Source organism: Cottoperca gobio, chromosome 5, assembly GCF_900634415.1.
Source record: "Cottoperca gobio chromosome 5, fCotGob3.1, whole genome shotgun sequence".
Taxonomy (NCBI): Eukaryota; Metazoa; Chordata; class Actinopteri; order Perciformes; family Bovichtidae; genus Cottoperca; species Cottoperca gobio.
In genome coordinates, this window is record NC_041359.1 from 430001 (window position 1) to 450438 (window position 20438).

A 20438-nucleotide genomic window follows, 5' to 3' on the forward strand; every position below is an offset into this window, starting at 1 on the left:
TGCCGAGGACCCACGTCCCTACCAGTGCACCGTAGAGGGCTGCGGCTGGGCTTTTGCCACCTCTTACAAGCTAAAGCGGCATCTTCAGTCGCATGACAAGCAGCGGCCACACACCTGTCAGTTTGAAGGCTGTGGGCGGCGTTTCACCACAGTCTACAACCTTAAGGCTCATGTTAAAGTCCATGAGCAAGATAATGCCTTCATCTGCCAGATCTGCAGTGAGAGGTTTCGCAGTGCTACACGACTCACCAATCACCAGAGGGTCCACTTCGAGCCACAGAGGCCCCACAAGTGTGAATTCCCAGGTAACACAAGCTGAATTTTCATTTTATTTTTACACATACTCCATCTGCTGTTGGCCGATGCTCTGGTGTCATAAAACAACACAATGGTTACATTGAATATGAAGCTAATTCCCTCAAAGGAAGATCTGTTTAAAATGGGAGAAAATATTCTAAGCTGCTAATGTGTAAGGTGATGCTTGTGAACTGTACACATTATGATCATGGTTAGCTTGTCTATCAGTCTGATGCTTTTTTGTCAAGATCATCTGATTGTTTGCACTTATTGTAAGTTGCTTTGGACAAAAGCATCTGCTAAATGAACTGTAATGTAATGATCTACCATTGTCTTCCCTTTGTCATGTGTAGGCTGTGAGAAAACCTTCATCACCTTCAGTGCCCTGTTCTCCCACAATCGCACTCACTTCAGAGAAACGGGCCACTTCACCTGCACCTACCCAGGCTGCGACAAGACGTATGACAAGGCCTGTCGTCTCAAAATCCATATGAGAAGTCACACTGGTAAGCTACACTACTTTAAGATACTAGATTAGAGTGTGTAATATTGTTAAACTTCTTCCAGTGGTTCAGCTCTTTACAGAGATGTTTGAGGCTGTTTTCTTAAAGAATAACTCGTACCTCAATCACATGATGCTACAAATGTGTTGCTCTCTGTTAATTTATTTCAGATGAGGGCAGCTGTTAATGCTGCTTTTTCCCAAAACATAATGGCAAAACTAGTCACTGGTAACAAAGAATATTTCTATACTAAATCCTCTAAACTGAACCCTCCTGGAGCAGGTTAGACGTGCAGCATAGGTTGCACCAGATACATGTGGGCCATCTTTGTGATAGCAGAAAACCTGGGTAAAGGCCAAAGTTAGGTGCTTACCACTTATCTATCTGATACAGGTGGTAGACCCTTTGCACTGGTAAAAATATATGTCTAATTTTCTGTTTCCAGGTGAGAGGCCGTTTGTCTGTGACTCTGAGGGCTGTGGCTGGTCCTTCACCAGCATGTCTAAGTTGCTCCGACATAAACGGTATATGCTTATTAACAGATGCTTTTCCCTTGATAAAAACATGTGAATGCCGACAGTTATTGTCAATTAATATCAAATAAGAAGTAGAGCTCAACACAAATTCAGATTTGTCATACAAGTCAATCAGCTTAGTTTTAGTTTAGTGTCCCAGTGGCTGCTAACGTCTATTTTTATTTGAGTAAACTTCAGCTTTCCTTTGCAGTTCTGCTTTATTAGTGAAATGTATGTGCCGTTGGTTTTGGTTCCTGTTGCCATATTAAGTGTAATTTCAGTTTTGATATATAAGCATCAAAATTGAAGGAGTTTTTTTCAGATGTAGTCTTTTTGTCCGTCCAACCGTTGTACCTTTGACTGACCACAGACTCCTTTTCCGTGTTATCAGGAAACATGACGATGACCGTCGCTTTGTCTGTACAGAGGAGGGTTGTGGGAAATCCTTCACCCGAGCAGAGCACCTCAAGGGTCACAGTATCACCCATCTGGGCACCAAGCCCTTCCAGTGCCATGCAGAAGGTATGTACAAGTTTCAAAAAACAGATGTAGTAATGGGATATGTTGCTGAAGTCAGAGGTTATATGTGTTTTATGAAAATTAAATAAGCCAATTTGATAATAAAAAAAAAAAGAACATGGAAATATTTTACATTTCTTTCTCAGTTAAATACCCTACAATTAAAAATATTATTTTCACTTTCTAAAGACTTAATAAGTTATGACATTTGTCTCCTTTATGTTCTTTAGGCTGCAATGCCAAGTTCTCAGCCCGCAGCAGCCTGTACATCCACTCCAAGAAACATAAGCAGGACGCCAGCACCCTGAGGACCCGTTGTCCGGTGGCCAACTGCTCCAAGCACTTCTCCTCCCGCAGCAGCCTTAAGAGCCACATGCTCAAACACCACCACCTCAGTCCAGGTGTGTGTGTGTGTGTGTGTGTGTGTGTGTGTGTGTGTGTGTGTGTGTGTGTGTGTGTGTGTGTGTGTGTGTGTGTGTGTGTGTGTGTGTGTGTGTGAGTGATATTCCACTACATTTTTCTTGAAAAATCATTACTATCCTATAAATTCTCCATCCCAGATGTTCTTAGCCAGATGGAGACCACGCCCACCCTGACCCCCAGCAGCGAGCTCATCAGCTCCACCCCAGGAACAGTTGCTGGGCCTGGTATCGCCGGGGGCGAACAGTTGACCAACTTAGACCTCAGCTCTCTGTTCTCTGCTGTGCCTGGTGGCACTGCACCCACTGCTGGCATTGGAGTGGGAAATCCTGTCGTTGGGAGCAGCTCTAATGGCACTTTCACTATGGACCTCTCCCTGGTCAGCTCAGGCATCCTTACCATTGACCCCTCCTCAGTCGGCACCACCATTGATACCGGCACTAGCACCACGTTGGCCAAAGCTGTGGACCCTCTTATCCTGGCAACCAGTGCTGACATGGGCCCCAACCATGGTTTGGAAGGAACAGTGGGTGACGTCCTGCCACCACAAGGCACTCTCAATCTGGATGATGTGCAGACAGTTACCCCGGAGGCCCTGGGAACCCTCACAGCTCTCACCTTGCAGGGTGCTGGTGCCTCTGTGGACCCCACTCTGCAGCACCCACTCAGCTCCTCCAGTGCTCTGAGTGTGGAGCCAACAGCCTCCCTGGCAGTCGTCGCTGTTGCTGAGCTGCTAGTCTCACCATCAAAGGTGGTGGAAGTGGGTTGCCAGGGGGGAGCAGGGCCTCCGCTGGGCTGTGTGGAGGTGCTAGGACCTGACGAGGGAGGAAAAGTCCTTACCCAGTTTGTTTTCGCTAGTCACAGCAGCAGCTTCAACCCACAGAAAGACCAGGAACTCAGTGTTGTATCACCAAGCAGCTTCCTGGTGAGTGCTCATGCTGTCGTGCAGTGCAATTTAAAGGGAAACTCCACAGACTATTTACTTCAAAGTCTGCTTCCAGGAGTTGGGGAGTTCTACTGCATAGGTGAAAATAGTAGTACGAAGGCTTTATTGTCTCCAGGGGCAGCTTTGTGAGGTCTGATAAACGTTCTCATGTGATGTCACTTGAGTCAGCATCGGTTGGGTCTGAAGAACACAAGTTAATAAGTGTGTTTAAAAACAAAAACAAAAAAAAGTGGAAGAGTGGAGTTAGAAAGAAGGGAGCTTACAGACGCCTGTAGCTCACTGCTCATCTCTGCTGCAGGCTACATTAGCTGCTACTAACATAACACACCAGAATCTCCGATGCACTGTAGCTGGTTGAGTTGCATTGTGTGTAATCTAGGTGCAGGTATTGACATGGAACAAGAATACATGGAATCAAAAAGTCGATGTCTGGTTATGCTGCATCAATTTGTATCCTTTTTTCTTTTTTAAACCTTCCATCATGGGTCCGACAGTTACAAGAGTGCAATGCTTAATTTATGAACTACTCTTCAATGGAAATACGCATTTGTTTGTTGTATTTTATGATATAAAAGGGTCCTATTTTTAGAAAATGGCACACATCTGCTTTTAGCAGCTTGACAGTAGTTGGTATTGGCCTTTAAGGTCTGCATAAGGATGTGTAGTAACTTCTGTGTACTCATTTTGTATGTCAGGAGAGTGGAGGCTCAGCTAGGACTGATTACAGAGCCATCCAGCTGGCCAAGAAAAAGAAGCAAAGAGGTCCTTCAGCCTCCTCTGGTAAGACACACATGGATCTATTTCATGGCTTTATTTAATGCTCCTCCGTCAGAATAGAGATTAAAATGATTGTACAACAGTGTGTGATGTTGCTGTTCCTTTGCACAATCCAGGGACTTCAGGATCGAGTCAGAGAAAAGGTAAAGGAGTAAAGGCAGCCTCTGCTCCCTCTGGTGTTCGCTATGGTGAAGGAGCTGCAGCAGCCAATGGGGGCCTGACTCTGCGTGACCCCGTCACCGGGGCCCAGTATGTCCAGATTCAGCTGCTGCAGGTGAGATCCCCAGAGACCTGATTATAATGCAGTGTTTCCTAACTTAACTGATTCCATTACCACCTGATTAAACCGGATTTAAAATAATGAATTGACTTGTGCTGAGAGAAAAGCGTAGCTGTGATCAAAGTGTGTGTAAATGCAGGACGACCCAGCCAGTGATGGTGACCTGGCCTTCCAGCTGAGCTCTCAACCCTCCAGCTCCCATTCTCAGCTCACTGCTGACCTGCCTGTCAACATTTTACAGGTGACAAAAGTTTTAATCTACAATTTCTGATGCTTTTAATTTAATTAACACTGCCACCAGCTTTTTTTTCTTCAACCTCTTACCGTGTGGACGGCCAGCCCGCGGGAGTTTTATTCCATGCTTTATCTACAGCCTTCAATTGCCGATGAGTGTCAACTTGATAAGGAAGTGCCAGCCCTTCTTTTGTTTCCAGACCGAGCTAATAGCAACCGAATCTCCCGATGACTGGCATATCGTGTAGCCAATGAAACGCTGAGAAATTCACTTACTCTGTGTCATTACTACTAACAGGGAATATGTGTATATAATAGTTATTTATGAGCAATACAAATAATATTTTATTAATAAATATATCTCCAAATTGCTCAGCTTGGAAATGCCTGGTGTTACTCTTAAAAAAACCTGTCTAAGTTAAGTTTTTGTGCCTTTGTTCTGAAATTGGTAATACTTGATGCTATGTTCCTATTGAGTTTTCCAGTTCTTAACTACCAGCTATACCCATCTTCAGGCATCTTTTTCAACAAAAATATTCAGGCGGAGTGTATTTTCTTCAAATTCAGTATATTCAGACCACTATGACTCAGTGCCAGGAGCACTTGGAGTGATTCTTCACTGTTTTGCAAGAACAATAAGAGAATTATATTTTGAATGAGACCAATATCATGCAGCTGGTGCAAATGGTTGAAGATCAGCTTTTAATTTACTTTGGGTATGTCGTTTGTAGGTATTTTCCGGTAAATTCCCCCACACTGTAAGAGGCTAAACTCCAAACTACAGTGAGGATTTATTTGATAGCAAATCAAACATTGAAAATGAAAATTGTGGCACAGTACGATTGTTTTTAGTTCAGTTTTTTATTTTATTCTATTTCATCCACAAATGGAAATATAAGGGAACACAAAGACAAATGATGGATGTAAACAAAGTTGAGCTCTGTCTGTTTAAAGAAGCATTTAAACCTCTTCGCTTGACAGCATGACAACTTTATTGGTGACATTTCAGTTTGAGAATTTGGAGTGAACAGCTTTCATTGACCTGACAGCTGATGTGAGCAGTGTATTTGTAGTAGCCACCATGTGGCATTCTGCAATATTATTTTCCATGTGCATTTCCCCTCTAATAAGTTCACTATTAAAATGTAAGTTTTATTTTTATATTGAAAGTGTGTAAACATTCTCAAGCTTAACTTTCCTTGGAAAACACTCCAAACCTTTTTAGTTTTGATATAAAAGAACTGAGCTCTGTGACTGTTTGCTTACAGGAACCTTCAGTGATGACGGAGGACGACAATGGATCTGACAATTCCCAGTTCACAGGAAGCACAATCAACCTCCAGGACTTGGAGTGAGCACCACAGAGCTCCAGCTGTCCATAGTTTACATCAACAAACATACTCTGAGATGTTTGACTCATCTTTTCCCAGGACATCATGGACACATGGTTCATATAGTTTTTGGAGGGGGTGGACATGAGCCCACAGATAATGCACCTTGACAAGAAGAGATGAGGATTTGTTTGTTCAGAAGATTATTATGTGTTTATTTCTAAAGTTCACTTTGTACCAAAATCCAACCTAAGAGCATTCTGGTGTCAAAGAGACGTGTGAGGCTCTTTGTTCCTCTGTGTCCTGTAACGGTGTGTACTCCAAGGTGCCATATTGCCACACAGTGCGCTGTCAACGCTCCAGTTGCCTTACAGACACCTCACGCTGTGCATTCCGCTGATGGGTTATCTGCTTTATTTGTTGCTATTTTGATTTCTTACAGTTTGTTAGATTTATTTTTCTATGGCAGCAGTAAGTCCATGTTGAAAACATGCCTGTTCGTATGTCTTTATACAATATGTAATGAGTTACTACCTTCTTGTAATAATTGTATTTGTTCATTATTTATTATTAAGCTGTGGGTTTACAGAATGGCAGAGCCAAACACAGAGATGAATTAAAGAATCAAAGCACAATCAGAACAGTTTGTGGGGAGGCCTTTATTTTACTTTTTAAAATTCTAATTATTTACTTCATTCAGTGTTTTCTTTTTGACCAGATAAAAACAGATTTATGCGAAATTATAAAATGTACTAAGGAAAGCAAGTGAATACTATATTAAGCAGTACGGGGGAAACAATTTGGCCAAACCCTAACAATTTTCCGACCTTGTAAAGAGGATCTAATATATTCCAGCTCAATCCAACATGTACAGTTGATGAGATTAAATTCAATCATTTTATTTATATAGTCTAATATCGCAAATTACTTTACAGACTACAGTATACGACACCCTCTGTCCTTAGACCCTCGCACCGCACAAGAAAAAACTCCCCAAAACAAACCCCACAATTAAAGGGGAAAAGATGAGAGTTGAAATACCATTATTGAAGATGAACCTAAAATGAACAGATGAACAGTAAACACTACTCAATGGTCCACTCTGAATGTCCCCCCTCAGGCCTGAACTGGGTGTGAGAGGCTCCAAGGGCTTCATGTGGTAAACATTTGATGGGACGCCACTTTGCAGCTACATATCATGTCACCTTGACGACGCCAAAACATGTTATGTACAATTGTGTGATTTAATGTGTCGTATTTTACTGCCTGATTTGAACTTCTTCCAGGATCTTGCCTTAGAGAGTGGACGAAAGGTAACTCAAATAATCGATTTAATCTTTTTTGTCGAAAAGGATCATTACGTCAAATGAAAAGAAATGATCGATGAATAAACGAGGTGTGTAATATAGTCTGTTTATATTACTGAGCACACGTCCCGTCCTCGTTTACCTAACAAAGTCTGCAGAAATGCGGATGTCCGGAATGTTTTCAGAAAGGGTTTAACACGTCTGCTAATGAGACAGCCTTTATGCCCTTTACCATTTGACAGTGGGACAAACAAGTCATCGCGGGAACTGAGCCGTAGAGCGTTTCATTGGAAACAAACAGCAAACAGCTCCATCCGCAGAGGAGAGCTGATATGGTTTTCATTGTTTAGTGTGCAATTCAATCAAGATACACAGTGAACTCAAGTATATTAAAATAATGTAGAATTGAAAACAGTCCTGATTGTGGCATCTTAGTAGTTGTGTTATTGTCAGTGCTGTTCTCAACACTTTTAAAGGCGACAAGTCAGATTTCAATGAGTCTTTCATCCTTTCCCCAGAAGCCTTAGCTCTGACTGCTGGAAGAACAGCGCTGCACCTATTGTAAAGGGTCACTTAATCCAAATCCCAAAAAGGAAAAAACTGAAATTCCTTCTGTATTATTTCTTAATATTTCTGGACCAGTAGATGGCGTCCAGGTCATATTGAACGTTCCCTTTGGCTTCCATACAGAGAGCAACAGTTAGCTAACACAGTTTCATAAGCATATCTGACATAAATATTATAAGGTGTTCTCACATCATTATTATAACAACACTGGCTGCAAGCTCAAAAGAAAATGCAGTATATTACAGACTTACCTTGCTCCAAATCTCTCCAAACTGTTCATGCACACAGTTCATCCTCTTTATTCATATACCCAACTACATCCTACATCCTTTTCATTTTCAGTTAGACTATTACAGGCTCCCCATGTTGAGCGTAGCATAAAGTTCATTCATATTTTAATAGCATAATAAGCTTGTCATACTGCAATGGAGCCTTTATTTCATAAATACACATTTATGTATGGGAGTGTAGCAAAAGGTTCAAGGATCAGGGCAGAAATAATTAGAACGAAAACATATCCACTGCAATGTAGAAGAATAGAATAGCACCTTTTGCCGGGGTTCTGTCACGGCTGGTAATTAATGATTGTTTCATGACAGTCACATGTGTGAGCTCCAGGGCTCACTGACATTTCTCATTAGTCACATATGTGCATTTTCTGCAAAGACATGTTTATAATTCTCTTTCAGGTTAAGAATAACCATCTCAAGGACTCATTTCCACGAGCGGACAATAAAGATGTCTCTCCTGTCTATTCTATTCTAAGGTGGGACAATTTTACCATCCTTATCAGGACATGGACTCCTGTGACATCACATAATTACCAGCATAGCCCCGCCCATCTTCAACATGACCAGAGGTGTAATCTGCCAGCCTGCATGGGTGTGACCTCTCACCACAATTTGCTATAATGGGATCCCTAAAGTAACACAAAAATATGCTCCCACACACACAAAGATAGATCATAGATAACATACTATATGCCACAATGATAGCAACAGGTAGTCATTCAAAGTATTTATGATGAATAACATGTTCTGCGGCGTGGAGTTTTATAAGATGGGTGATGTGTTCTGCTATTAAGTCTATTAAAATTGTTCACTATGCTAATGATAACGTATGAATCTCAGATTTTAGGGAAATGCACATCTCCCCCTTCAGCAGAGGAATGTGAAAACACCTCTCTTTGCACAGATACAAGTCAGTATACTCAAGCTCAGACATTTTAGTGGACATAAACTATGTAATGAAAATATGTAATATAATTGAAGGTTTTAAAAAGTGAAAGTCAGGTCAGGGATCAAAAAGGTCAAGTTTCTCTTTCACCACCTAGTATGACAAAGGCAGAAAAAGTTCCATTTCCTGTTTTTTTCTATCATCAATGAGTCAATATATGAAATGGTGTCAAATCTTCTAATCTGTCAATCTATTTTATTTATATTCATAAAGTCTTTTACATTAGTAATGTGACTTTTCTGGAGGGAAAGAGTAACCAGACTTCAAATCAAATCAAATCAAATTTATTTGTATAGCCCAATATCACAAATTATACATTTGTCTCAGTGTGCTTTACAGACTGTACAGGTTACGACACCCTCTCCACTTCAACATCTACCATCTGAAAATGAGAGCCTGTACACATCCCTGGGGAGAAGGAGACAGAGAAAGAAGTAGGGCAAAGGCAAGCGATTAATCCTCCATTCAGCAGCGCTCCCATCCGTCCAGACACAGCTGTATTCAGCGGGTCAGAGCCACCCTGCAGGGACCGGCTCGTGGTTTTTGGCTCCAGCTGATTGATGGCTGGATTAAGAGGTCAAGTGGGATCAGACATGCCTGTCGCACAACATGGTAGGCATAATAACATCCAGTTACTGTAATGCATTGTGTACAGGCGTGCAGAGCCTGGTCAAGCCCTTTACTTTATCCTTCACTGGAGACAGTGTGGAGTCAGAGGGAAGACAGAAGGTAACGGTACAAAGAGGATGTAATAGAGCATGGACAGGGTTGGGGACATCAAAGGTTCACGCTCTTGTAACATCATTTACATATAACCTATGAAAATAAAGAAAAGTCAAACTTACCTGACTTGGACTTCGCTCCAAAATACTTAAAAGTAAACAGCTCAGCTGAAATGAATCCGATCAAATAAAGAAATTCATTAAAAACATAAACCTGATCTGATCTTATACACTGTGTTTTGGGTTATACAAACTGGGACCATTGAGATGTTTAACTTTATTTCTGCAAATGTACCTCTGAGTCCATCTCACCCTCTTCACTGAGGCCCTTGTGATTGTTGTTTATCACGAAAACAGGTTTCAACTGGCTGCCTTTCTTCAGAAGCGTACCACATGTTATTCCACGCAGCAGAACCTCTGAGTGACAGGCCAAACGACCCGCCTCCATCTACCACCTCCGACCAATGAGGCTGCAGGGCCGGGGCGAGCCTTCAGCAGCAACCTCTTATTTCTCACTACAGTCTGTAACACACACTGGCAGTCATGTGACGGTCATATAGTAGAACTCAGTGAGCCAGCCACAGTCAGTGTGAACGCTGCTGCTGTTGCCTGGAGAGCCTCAAGGGCAAAGTCTGCTCTGGCATTAGAGTGCCCCATCTGATAAAAACATCACTCCCCCGCCTTTTGCATTGGGATTATTATATTGGCTTTGATTGTGCAAGGTAAGAGCGGGTGTTTATTCGATGCAATGACGGGTTCAGGGGTGCAGGCTGATCGGCGCCATATGCTGCAGCGCGCTGGACGAGAACATGTTTACGTTGAGAGCGGAGACTCGTGCGTTATGCTCCGCGGGAGGACGGGCAGGAAAACAGCACACACTCCGATATTGTGGACTATTATGGTGGTCGGATTCTTCTCTGCCGCAGTTTATCAACAGAACGTAAATTAATTATATTTGAATGAGTTTTGGTTTCCTGTTTACAGCTGTGCATGTGACATGATTTCTAAGTCTACTGCTCTTTTATTGTGCCATAAACAAGCAGAGCAGCTGATTTACGCGCACTACTCCAGCCTGCCTCGTGCAATGTGTTTTCTGATAATTATGTTGACAGTTTTTTTTTTCTGGTGGGGTTTACTCTCAGTCACTCAGACCATGCAGGGATCCTGGATAGGGAGGGCGGATAGAGGCAGGGGGGGCTGAGTGTGACCTCTAGGAAAACAACCGACTGTATAAAAAGAAATGTGATAAAGATATATACTCTTATTGTTGTGGCTCCACATGGAAGTAACTGTAGCCTACTGATCTATACATCCTAAACTTAAATAGGGCAACATAAAACATGATGAGGTTATTGATCGATAGACGTGTCATGGTAGTGGCTCAGAATCATTCGAGTTATGTCTCTGTTTTTTTCTATTCAGACATACTGTATCCTGGCTGGAGACCTTGGATTGGAAGACTGCTGAGCACCTTTTTCCACCCTGATAGAGCACACCAGGTGTTTCTCTATCTCACCCGAGTGGGAAATGCGGCTTTGGTGACGTGGGTTTGTTTGGCCTAACTTTCCCAGCAACACAAGGAATAATTCTCTTACAATTCATCCTAAACATAGACTCCGAGTCCAACAGGAGACAGCTGTTTGGCACTATCCAGGGATGGTAGATTACTCTCCAGTTAGTGAGGATACTTTTCTTCCTTACAGTGGCTCTACACAGGCCTACATGGTGACAGACCTGAGCTCCTACCAGGTGATGCCATCACCATTTTCGGAGGACGACCTGAGTGAATCGTCCAGCCCTCGTTCCTGTTCCAGCCCGGACTCCCAGGTGCTCAGCTCCAGCTACGGCAGCAACTCTAGTGCAGAGAGCCAGGACAGTATCCTAGATCAGCTGCTGTCCCAGGCCTCGTTAGGAGGAGCCAACAGAGTGCCACCAGGATCTGTGGCACCTATACCTTTATCCACTTTCTTCTGGGACTCACGGAGAGATGAGCCTTCCAAACGTGAGCCTGTAAAGGAGGAACAGTTTGACTTCCTCACCTGGTCCAATGTGGAGACAGAGGAACAATCTGGAGGGTCCTTCCAGCCCACACTGGAAGAGATCGAAGAATTTCTGGAGGAGAATATGGAAGTGGTAACGATGAAACAGGAAATCCGAGACGGTTGTGTGGGGTTGGGAGTGGGACTGGAGGAGGCTCTTGGTCTAGAAATTGGCTTGGAGTGGTGCAGGGACACCTCCCCTGAGCCTAAGTTCAAGCCAGAGGCCAAATATTCAGACCAAACTGTCCCTACCACCAGCACTGCTGCCTCCGGTGAGACCAAAACTACATCAGTTGACCCCACATATGAATCCAGCACAGGGGCCAAGAAGGCATCAGCCAACAAACCTTCATCCGCAGACAGTGGCACAAACGGTAGTGGAGGGCCAGTCATCCTACAGATTCAGCCCCTACAGATCAAGCAGGAGCCCACAGTGGCGGCTCTTACGCCAGCAACCCAGCTCCCACCGCCTGCCCCAGCCTCAGACATCAAACTTGCACAGCTACTAGTCAACATTCAAGGCCAGACCTTTGCCCTGGTGCCCCACATCATGCCTTCCCCAAGCCTAAACGTCTCCTCCAAGTTTGTACGCATTGCTCCCGTCCCTATTGCAGCCAAGCCTCTTGGGCTAGGGGATAGCTCAGCCAACCATGGCTCAGGGATTCTTGTTGGAGGTCAAAAGTTCCAGAAGAACCCAGTGGTGGATCTTATTAAAATGCACAAATGCACTTTTCCTGGCTGCACCAAGATGTACACGAAGAGCAGCCACCTGAAGGCCCACCTAAGGAGGCACACGGGAGAAAAGCCTTTCGCCTGCAACTGGCAGGGCTGTGGATGGAGGTGGGTACTGGTGAGGGAGTGAATGCATTTTTGTGTACATTTGAACATAGAGGCCAGTGGCTGACATCAAACATTCACCTCACAGCAGAATGATCTCTGCCCCTTCAAAAGGACAATAATTGAAAGCTACAGGTTTGAATGTTTATGTTATCTTACCAGATTAGACTCATATTTATGACTGGTTATATAAATCCTGTGTAATTATATGTGAGTGGGACATGTCTATATGCTGTGCATGGTGTCATGTTGCTCAATGGAACCAAGTGTGGTGCAATTTTGTATTTCTCTTCTCTTTTTAAATCTCTTTGAGAGTCATCTAGTAGCACTGACGAGGCAAGCTCCAAGCAGCTGTAAATAAGAGAAGCAGCTCTACAACATAAATGTCATTATTTGTAATAGAGTTAATTACCATGGAAGTGAAGCTTTGCTGGGTTTGTGTTTGTGGAATGCGAGCATTATGCTGCAGCAACGAGACAGGTCGCTCACAGTTATTCAAGGATCTGTGAGAGAAAAGCAGAGAAAAAAAATTCTAAATGCTTTCTTTTCACTAAGCCCTGAAGCTGAAAAGATCTTAACCCTCTGAGACCTGCTGAGCTGTGGTGGGCTCAGTTTTAAAGCTAGTGCCAATATACTGATATCATCTGAAACTGGAAAACCTAAGAAATCCTTTGTTAGGCTACACTTACACTTACAAAACTGGCATGGCCATATTCACAGCAAGATATCTGGATGAAAATGTTTTGGACAACCATGAGTCTCCCCTTTTACGGACATGCACATTTCATGCTAGTCAAATGCAGATTTGGGCTAAAGTAATAAGTAAGTATTTAAAAAATGTTTTACCTGACTATAAAATGAGCTGTTGTAAGCTCTCGGATAATCAACACCTCATGAAACTTAAGAACCACAAACTACAGACTGAGGGCTTTCAGACGTTGTATGGCCGGATGCATTTCCTAAGTATATTGACCATAAGGACGTTTCTGAGCAGTTTGCAGCACAGAAGCACTCGCCATCCAATCGCCGAAAAATATAATTCTTGCAAAAATCTCCAAATGTCTTTGATTCCAAATCGCAGCATACGTTTTTCTGTATAACACATGAAATCTTGCTGCAACAACTTATGAGACATAACAGAGCATGGTCATTTTTTATATATATATATATATATATATATATATATATATATATATATATATATATATATATATATATATATATATATATATATATATATATATATATATATATATATATATATATATATAGGTTTATGACTAGAGAAACTTGACACACAGTGCTGACCTTCTATCTGTCATTACTAAAGATCCCCTGTCCCCCCCCCAAAAAAACCATGGGTCTATGAGGGTTGATTCCTGCAGCCTCCCAAGTGTTAATTGGAATGATGTGATGCAGTGGCAATAGAAACGGGTTTAGCTTGCACAATCATTTGTTGTCAGGCGACAAGATATTGATTCCAGAATAGCTGGAGTGTCTTTTTCTGAGGATGTAAACTAAATCTGGGACAGAGCATGTGGGCTGCAGTCATAGGGGCACAACATGGGCCCCTCCTGAGACTGTGTGTGTGTGTGTGTGTCTGATGGGGCAACAGGGCATGTAATCAGTGACAGAGCATTGTATTGAGGTACAAGGGCGCTTATACATTCACTATAAAGTGCCTGTATGCATATAGTGACAATACAATTTTGAATTCAAACACACCATTACACGTGTAATATTTAATTTGTTCCTTGTTCAACTAGTAGTTTGAATTTCAAATCAATAAGTGACAGCTCTACTTCAGAGTGACCAGCGGGTGTCTACTAGTAGCAGAGATGGAGAGGCAGCGGGACAGCACGGCACATTCTATATTAAACTTGATTTGACAGTTTTTCCCACAGAAACCTATTGAAAATACATATAGGTCCACAGACTTAACATAGGCTGGCTTTGGTTGATCTTTTTTTAGCAGAGCAACTGTTATAACCTTATTCTGCTTATTACCTATACCTGAGTATTTCCTAGATGGTAATACTGCTGAATATTAGGCCCTAATTGTAATATTTTGCTGCAACACGGTTATTTCGATGTTTCGGAAATTCAAAAGCATAAGGCTGCATTAAAATCTCCGTCATCAGTATGGGATAACCGGGATGGGAAATCATTTTAGAAATTTAAAACTCAGCTGTGTTCACTGCTAATAGTGGACTGAAGCTAAAGATGACATCAGTTCATTTTCACACTCTGGGTCAATTGTTGATGAATTCAGCAACTGTGGTGACAGTGTTGTGCTCCCGATTGCAATAACTAGTGTTGTGAATCTGCTACAATTTCTCCATAGCAACAGCAGCCGAGGCATTTAACCATTTGCTTTTCCAACTAAAACCTGTTGAAATGGGAATTGACTGCATCAGCAGATCCTCACACTTTGAACACCTATGCTTTGTAGTTCACTACACTTTATTTTCATTGTATGAAGTTAGCCTGTATGTAAAGCATTATGAATGAATAAGGAGAAATATGAACCCTGCACGAGACCGTTGGGGGAGCACCACTCTAATGCTGCACACACACTCAGTACTCAGACATGCCACTCAGAGGCAAGTACTGTATGTGTGTGTGTGTGTATCATGTGCCTTGCATGTGTGTGATCTATGCGTATGGTCTGCTTACATTTACTTGCATGAACACGTAAGTCAGAAGTATCCCAGCCAGCGAGCCGTTATGTAATTGGCTCGTACCTGCCACTGCTTGCAGAGATCATTATTAAGGAGTCTCCTCTTTTAAACATTCAATCATTTATAAACCTCCTTTTGTATGCATGTACTGAGTGATCAATATCCTTTAAAAGGTTTTACGCCACCACTCTTGTACTGTACTTGTAATGCTGTCTGCGTCCTAATACATGAGGGGAGCTGCAGAAATGTGTGCAGTAGTAATCCAGGCTGTGTGTTCCAACTAACAAAGGACTCTTGTCTGTACACAAAAGGCAGGATGTAGTTTGGATGGAAGTGTGTGCGTGTGTGTGTAACCCACTGTATGTGATGGGTTAAATGAGGGGGCCAACTAGAGGGAAAAAGTTGGGAAAACTGTGAAAGAAGCAAGCAAATGGATGAGGGGCAGAGAGTAAGTGAGATTTAAAAAAAATGAAAGACAGGAGAAAAGGCACTGGTTGAGAGAGGCTGATAGGGGGGGGAGGGGGGGGGGGGTGATTGTGTTTTGCACAATCGCTAGAAGGGAGCAGCAGTGAGGAAGTGGAGCGAACAAAGACAAAGTGTTGAATAGTTACCATGACTGTGGGCTAGGAACGTCCAGGCTGCCACGCTGCATGAAAGGGAAGAGAGGGATCAGTGAGGGGTGGGGAGGGACCATGCACTGAGCACCATACTGTACTTTATATTAAAAATGTATAGAGGTAAGAGGCTCTTCAGGTAGACAAGTGTTTTTTAACAAAAACAAGTGAAATGCAGTGAACCTGAAGCTTTGGGGCCCCTTGGGGCCAGGACAGTTAAACTGCAGCTCCCGGAATGGCCACTTGAGGCTGGCTCCAAAATAGAGTTATTCCCCATAGACCCCAATTTTAAAAGCCTGACTACAGCAGAAATAAACATGTTTACAGCCTGGTACAAAAAAATGGTTTAAGTCTCTATAGATGATTGTGCTACTCATGACAACTGTAAGGGGGTGAATTTTTTAATTAAATTTTTTTAAATTTACATTTTTCGGTAATGACTTAACTTCAACCTCCAGAACCTTAAAAACAGCTGTAACACCTGAAATATATCCAGACTGATTTTCTCCAATTGACTGTTGAAAGTCAATTGGAGAAAAGCAGTCTGGATATATATTGACTAACTTCAACAATTCCTTTCAAATTGATTCAGTTGGGACTAAAAGTGGTTAAAAACATTATGAATCTTTCCAGTTTATCTGATACTTAGATAATTTGGTGTTTCACACAGCAACAAACTCAAACCAGATGTTGGAAGGTCAGATTGGCAGTGATGGTGTTTCTGTTGACACAATGAGACCAGTATACAAACTATGTAACACAGTTTGTAGATCACATTCATTTACTGAGTGCATTATATGAAACATCCATTTAAGCCATTAGCATCTTTTCATCCCACATCCATCCTGCGATGATGATGCTGACTGCTCTTCATTACACTGAATATATCGTGCACATGCACCATGGAATCCCAATGGACCAATGATTACAGGATGTAACTGGACAAAAAACAACTGATCAATCTGCCTAAGTCACTGTGTAGACTTAATCTGCTGATTTTAAATGTTTACTAGAAAGTATGGTGTAGGTGTTTTGGGTGTTATTGGAATGGTTTTATTGTAAACTGCTGTCAGATGTTGCATGTTACAACTTCATCATGTCTATAACTGCAGCAGCATTAATTTAGCACCTAATTTAGATATAAGCTTATTGTATCTACATACGACGCAGGCTTTTACAGTATTGATTCATCATCTTGTCAGGTCCGCAGAGCAGCATCTGGGATGCAGAGCCTGGCAGGGGGCCGTCCGGTTCAGAGAACTAGATTGCTTGGAAGAAGCCCTGTAGCTGTCATGGCCATGGCTCCAGCCTAGTAGAGTATGCTAACCCTGCTGCAATGTTTTATGCAGGAAAATAAGTTGTAGCATCAACGTGAGAAGCATTCTTGGTTATGACAGATAATTACGGTGCTGCTCAGTAAATACATTTCTGTTCTGTTCTCTATACGTTAGGGTTAACTGGGAGTTGCTCCAACTAAATAGAAAGTAACATGCAAGGATCAAGGTTTTCGTCTCTGATTGCATAATGCACTAGAGGCACTGCTGAATATCTTCAGAACACACAGGGATGTTTACTCTAACGGTAAATGTTTGTGTCATTAGCATAGTGGGAGCTCAGAGGAGCCAAGAAGAATAGTTTCCTCATGAACAGAACACATTCTGCAGTTGCTTTAGTATGATCCTCTTCACCAGAACAAGCACCGAGACAAACCACTAAAGTAGGACTTCTCCTACAGCTAATACAATTCCTAGGAATCTTTGTCATTTAAACCAGCAAAGATATTAAATTAGAAGTCTGCTTACATGCATGTTTCAATGTCCAAATGAGCTGGTTTCCATTCTGCTTGTGCAACGTGATTGTCTGCTGACGGATTGACCTAAAGTAGATTGCTTGTTGTGAAAAACACAAGTGTTATGAAGTCATTCCAAGTCAAAAGGAGCCACGAGTCATGTTGTTAAAGTCAAAGTCAAGTTGCAAGTCTTTTGCGATTTTTGTCAAGTTGAGTCTAAGGTCATCAGATTTGTGACTCGAGTCTGACTCATCATCTAATAGTCATGTACAACCAGTCCACACCTCTGACTTTCTCCGTTTGTCTTTGCCGAAAATAAAACATTGTTTCTTCTTTCAGGTTTTCCCGGTCGGATGAGCTGTCTCGACACCGGCGTTCCCACTCAGGTGTCAAGCCCTACCAGTGTCCAGTTTGTGAGAAGAGGTTCGCCCGCAGTGACCACCTCTCAAAACACATCAAAGTCCACCGTTTTCCACGAAACAGCCGGACAGTTCGCCCAGCAAACTGAAGCCCTGCTGGGATCCCTCTCATTCAGACTTAGGCCATGCAAGCATAGTTTGAGTGTGAACGTACAGGTGTGTGCTCAAATGGTTGCACCATCATCCAGTCAGTTAAATGTGAAGAATTTGTGAGAGGAAGCATACCTTGCTTCATGTTTCCGCTTACTGTGACTGTTCTATTTTATTGTACAAAAGTAAACCGACACAGTTAGCATCCTGTCTGTAACCAGCTAAAGGGTGATGTTGCTGTTGGTGCTTTGGTATGTTGTACTCCTTATGTTTGTTCTGTCCTTATCAACTGCCCCAGCAGAAGATAAAATAAGCTTATTTTCATTCAGTCTGGATTATGTGATAGCTTTGGTAATAGTCTCATGTGTCCATTCTACCTGGATCAAAACAACTGCCTTTAATCTTCCTGAAAGCTGCCAATGTCTTCGACATTCCTCATGTTATGCAATATTTAGGAAGTCAGAGGAAGTTTGTTGGGATCCTCATTAGCTACTAGTAGAGTAGTAGTTACTCTTCTTGTGTTCCAGAGAGGTTGTGAGGTTTGTCTAATAGCTTTGTCCTTGCACCACAGTTTGTTGACAGTATGGCTGACGGGAACCTTTGTTATTCAGCTTGTTGTTGATGCACAGGGTGGGACCTGGGAAATGTCATTACCTGGCTCCTCTGACATTTTACAGCAACTTTGTAAAACTACTGGGACACGAGTAGCAGAACGGCAGAGCAATCTCAAAGTGAAATGCAACTAAAATGTTAAGCGCACAGTAATTGTTAAATCAGCCTTCTAATCAGTGTTAAATAATCTTTGTTTGTTGTTTTATGTTGTCATGTTTATCTACTTGCTGGTCTTTTATTTCTATCGCTTTTCTGGCCTTACTATACCACAAAATCCTTACTGGCTTTTCAGTGATACATATTTGAATTGGTGTTAAGTGACTGTTCAGAAGGTGTCATTATGTGGCCCATGTCAGCCAGTGCAGTCACGGAACTGAATGTCTCGGTGTGCTGTTATTATTTTGCTGACGACTTGACAAAAAATCTGCCTCAACTTTGCTTTATCTGTTACTGGAGACACCCTGGAGACACCCTGACTGCCTTTGACCTCAGAGGACAGCTACGTTGCTTTGAGGTGACACCTATGCATACATACCATGGTGCTGAACTACCAGGACAATTTCTGGAGAATGTAGTCACAACATCCCTACGAGGCTATGACATAATTGCTCTGAAACATTGTTTGCTACGTGCAGCACGCCCCACAGTGAATATGTAGGGGTGTGACAATGCCGTCCATGTGTAATTCATGTATGTAAAGCTACAACAAGCAGGGGTACACAACATTGTACATCATTCCTTTCATTCAATTTTTGAATTTTTAATGCTTGTGTGAACACAGGTGTTTTATCGCATCCTATGAATGTATGCAAATATGCAGGAGTGTATCGCGGCATCCAGGAACACAGAGACTATTCTGACACCATATCTTAAAACAAATCAGTGGTTGTGAAGATTTCTAGTGTAAACCCTAAATGTGTACATAACTTAACATTTTAGTACATTTGAATATATTATATATTTTTCCTTTGTTCTATCCAAGATGCATTTACAAATAAAACTGAAAAGAAACAAAGTCTTTAATAAGTTGTAAATATTTTTTTGCAATCAGAGTTTTTGGCGACACATTAAAGCTCCATATATTCATGTCACAACAGCCGTAGCCGGGAATTCAGAAATACTAAGGTTGTAAAACTAAGTGCCCCCCTTGCCTGCAGATAATTTTAAAGAGACCATGTTTTATTCATTTCACTATTAGACACTAAAATAGTTGTATTCCCCCAGAGCTTTACTAAATCAGAGGTTTAAAACTATGAAACTCATCCCAGCAAGTAGACTGCTTCAAAACTCTTAGCTGCAATCAAGTTTCTGCTTCAAACAAACACACTCAGTAATGACTCAGTCGATTATAAACACACAGACATGTTACAAATATTTATAGATTAAGTGTGATTTACACTGGCCCAGGATATTATCTCTGATGTCTATCACAAATAAACGTTCAGAAATCTACATAGACATTTTAGAAGAAAGACGCTCCTCATACTTCCAGAGCTTGCCTGAGCTTTTAAGTGTTTTACAGTATAAAAGTATTTTGCCTGGGGGGGCCTTACAGTGTCATACTTTGAAACCCTCTGCTCTAAATAATGCTCTGACAGTTTATCAAATGGGTGAGAAGTTCTGAATCTATGAAATGATTTGGAGTAAAAAAGAAAAAGGCTGCTTTTAAAGCGAAGCTGGCAAGCTCAAATCAACACCACTTG

General features: G+C 42.0%; 2 protein-coding genes across 5 annotated transcripts in view; both read left to right on the plus strand.

Annotated features, from left to right (window-relative positions):
• The window catches only part of LOC115007884 (zinc finger protein ZXDC), a 9013-nt gene extending 1783 nt beyond the window's left edge, over positions 1-7230 (plus strand). The window contains 10 exon segments of the mRNA XM_029430972.1: positions 1-305; positions 651-803; positions 1246-1324; positions 1707-1837; positions 2065-2235; positions 2395-3179; positions 3896-3980; positions 4094-4251; positions 4397-4498; positions 5760-7230. The exon segment at positions 1-305 is cut by the window's left edge and continues 878 nt beyond it. Of these exon segments, the coding sequence (XP_029286832.1) occupies positions 1-305; positions 651-803; positions 1246-1324; positions 1707-1837; positions 2065-2235; positions 2395-3179; positions 3896-3980; positions 4094-4251; positions 4397-4498; positions 5760-5846 (2056 nt within the window). The 3' untranslated portion in view covers positions 5847-7230.
• A 2974-nt stretch (positions 7231-10204) lies between these two features.
• On the plus strand, positions 10205-19750 carry LOC115007885 (Krueppel-like factor 15). Of its 4 annotated transcripts, none has more exons than XM_029430976.1 (4): positions 10205-10376; positions 11077-11201; positions 11358-12533; positions 17954-18122. In XM_029430976.1, the coding sequence occupies exons 3-4, from the start codon at positions 11377-11379 to the stop codon at positions 18120-18122; spliced, it is 1326 nt and encodes a 441-aa protein (XP_029286836.1). In that variant the 5' UTR covers positions 10205-10376; positions 11077-11201; positions 11358-11376. The 4 variants fall into 4 exon arrangements, with proteins under 4 accessions (XP_029286836.1, XP_029286835.1, XP_029286834.1 ...); XM_029430975.1 differs by having other exon boundaries at positions 11077-11197; XM_029430974.1 differs by having other exon boundaries at positions 11077-12533; positions 17954-19750.
• The last annotated feature ends 688 nt before the right edge of the window (positions 19751-20438 follow it).

Excerpts from the sequence above, each read along its gene's own strand:
- LOC115007885 (XM_029430974.1), top strand. The coding sequence starts at position 11,311 with ATGGTAGATTACTCTCCAGTTAGTGAGGATACTTTTCTTCCTTACAGT. Across the intron at positions 12,534-17,953 it reads TGGCAGGGCTGTGGATGGAG|GTTTTCCCGGTCGGATGAGC; the intron begins GTGGGTACTGGT and ends TTCTTCTTTCAG.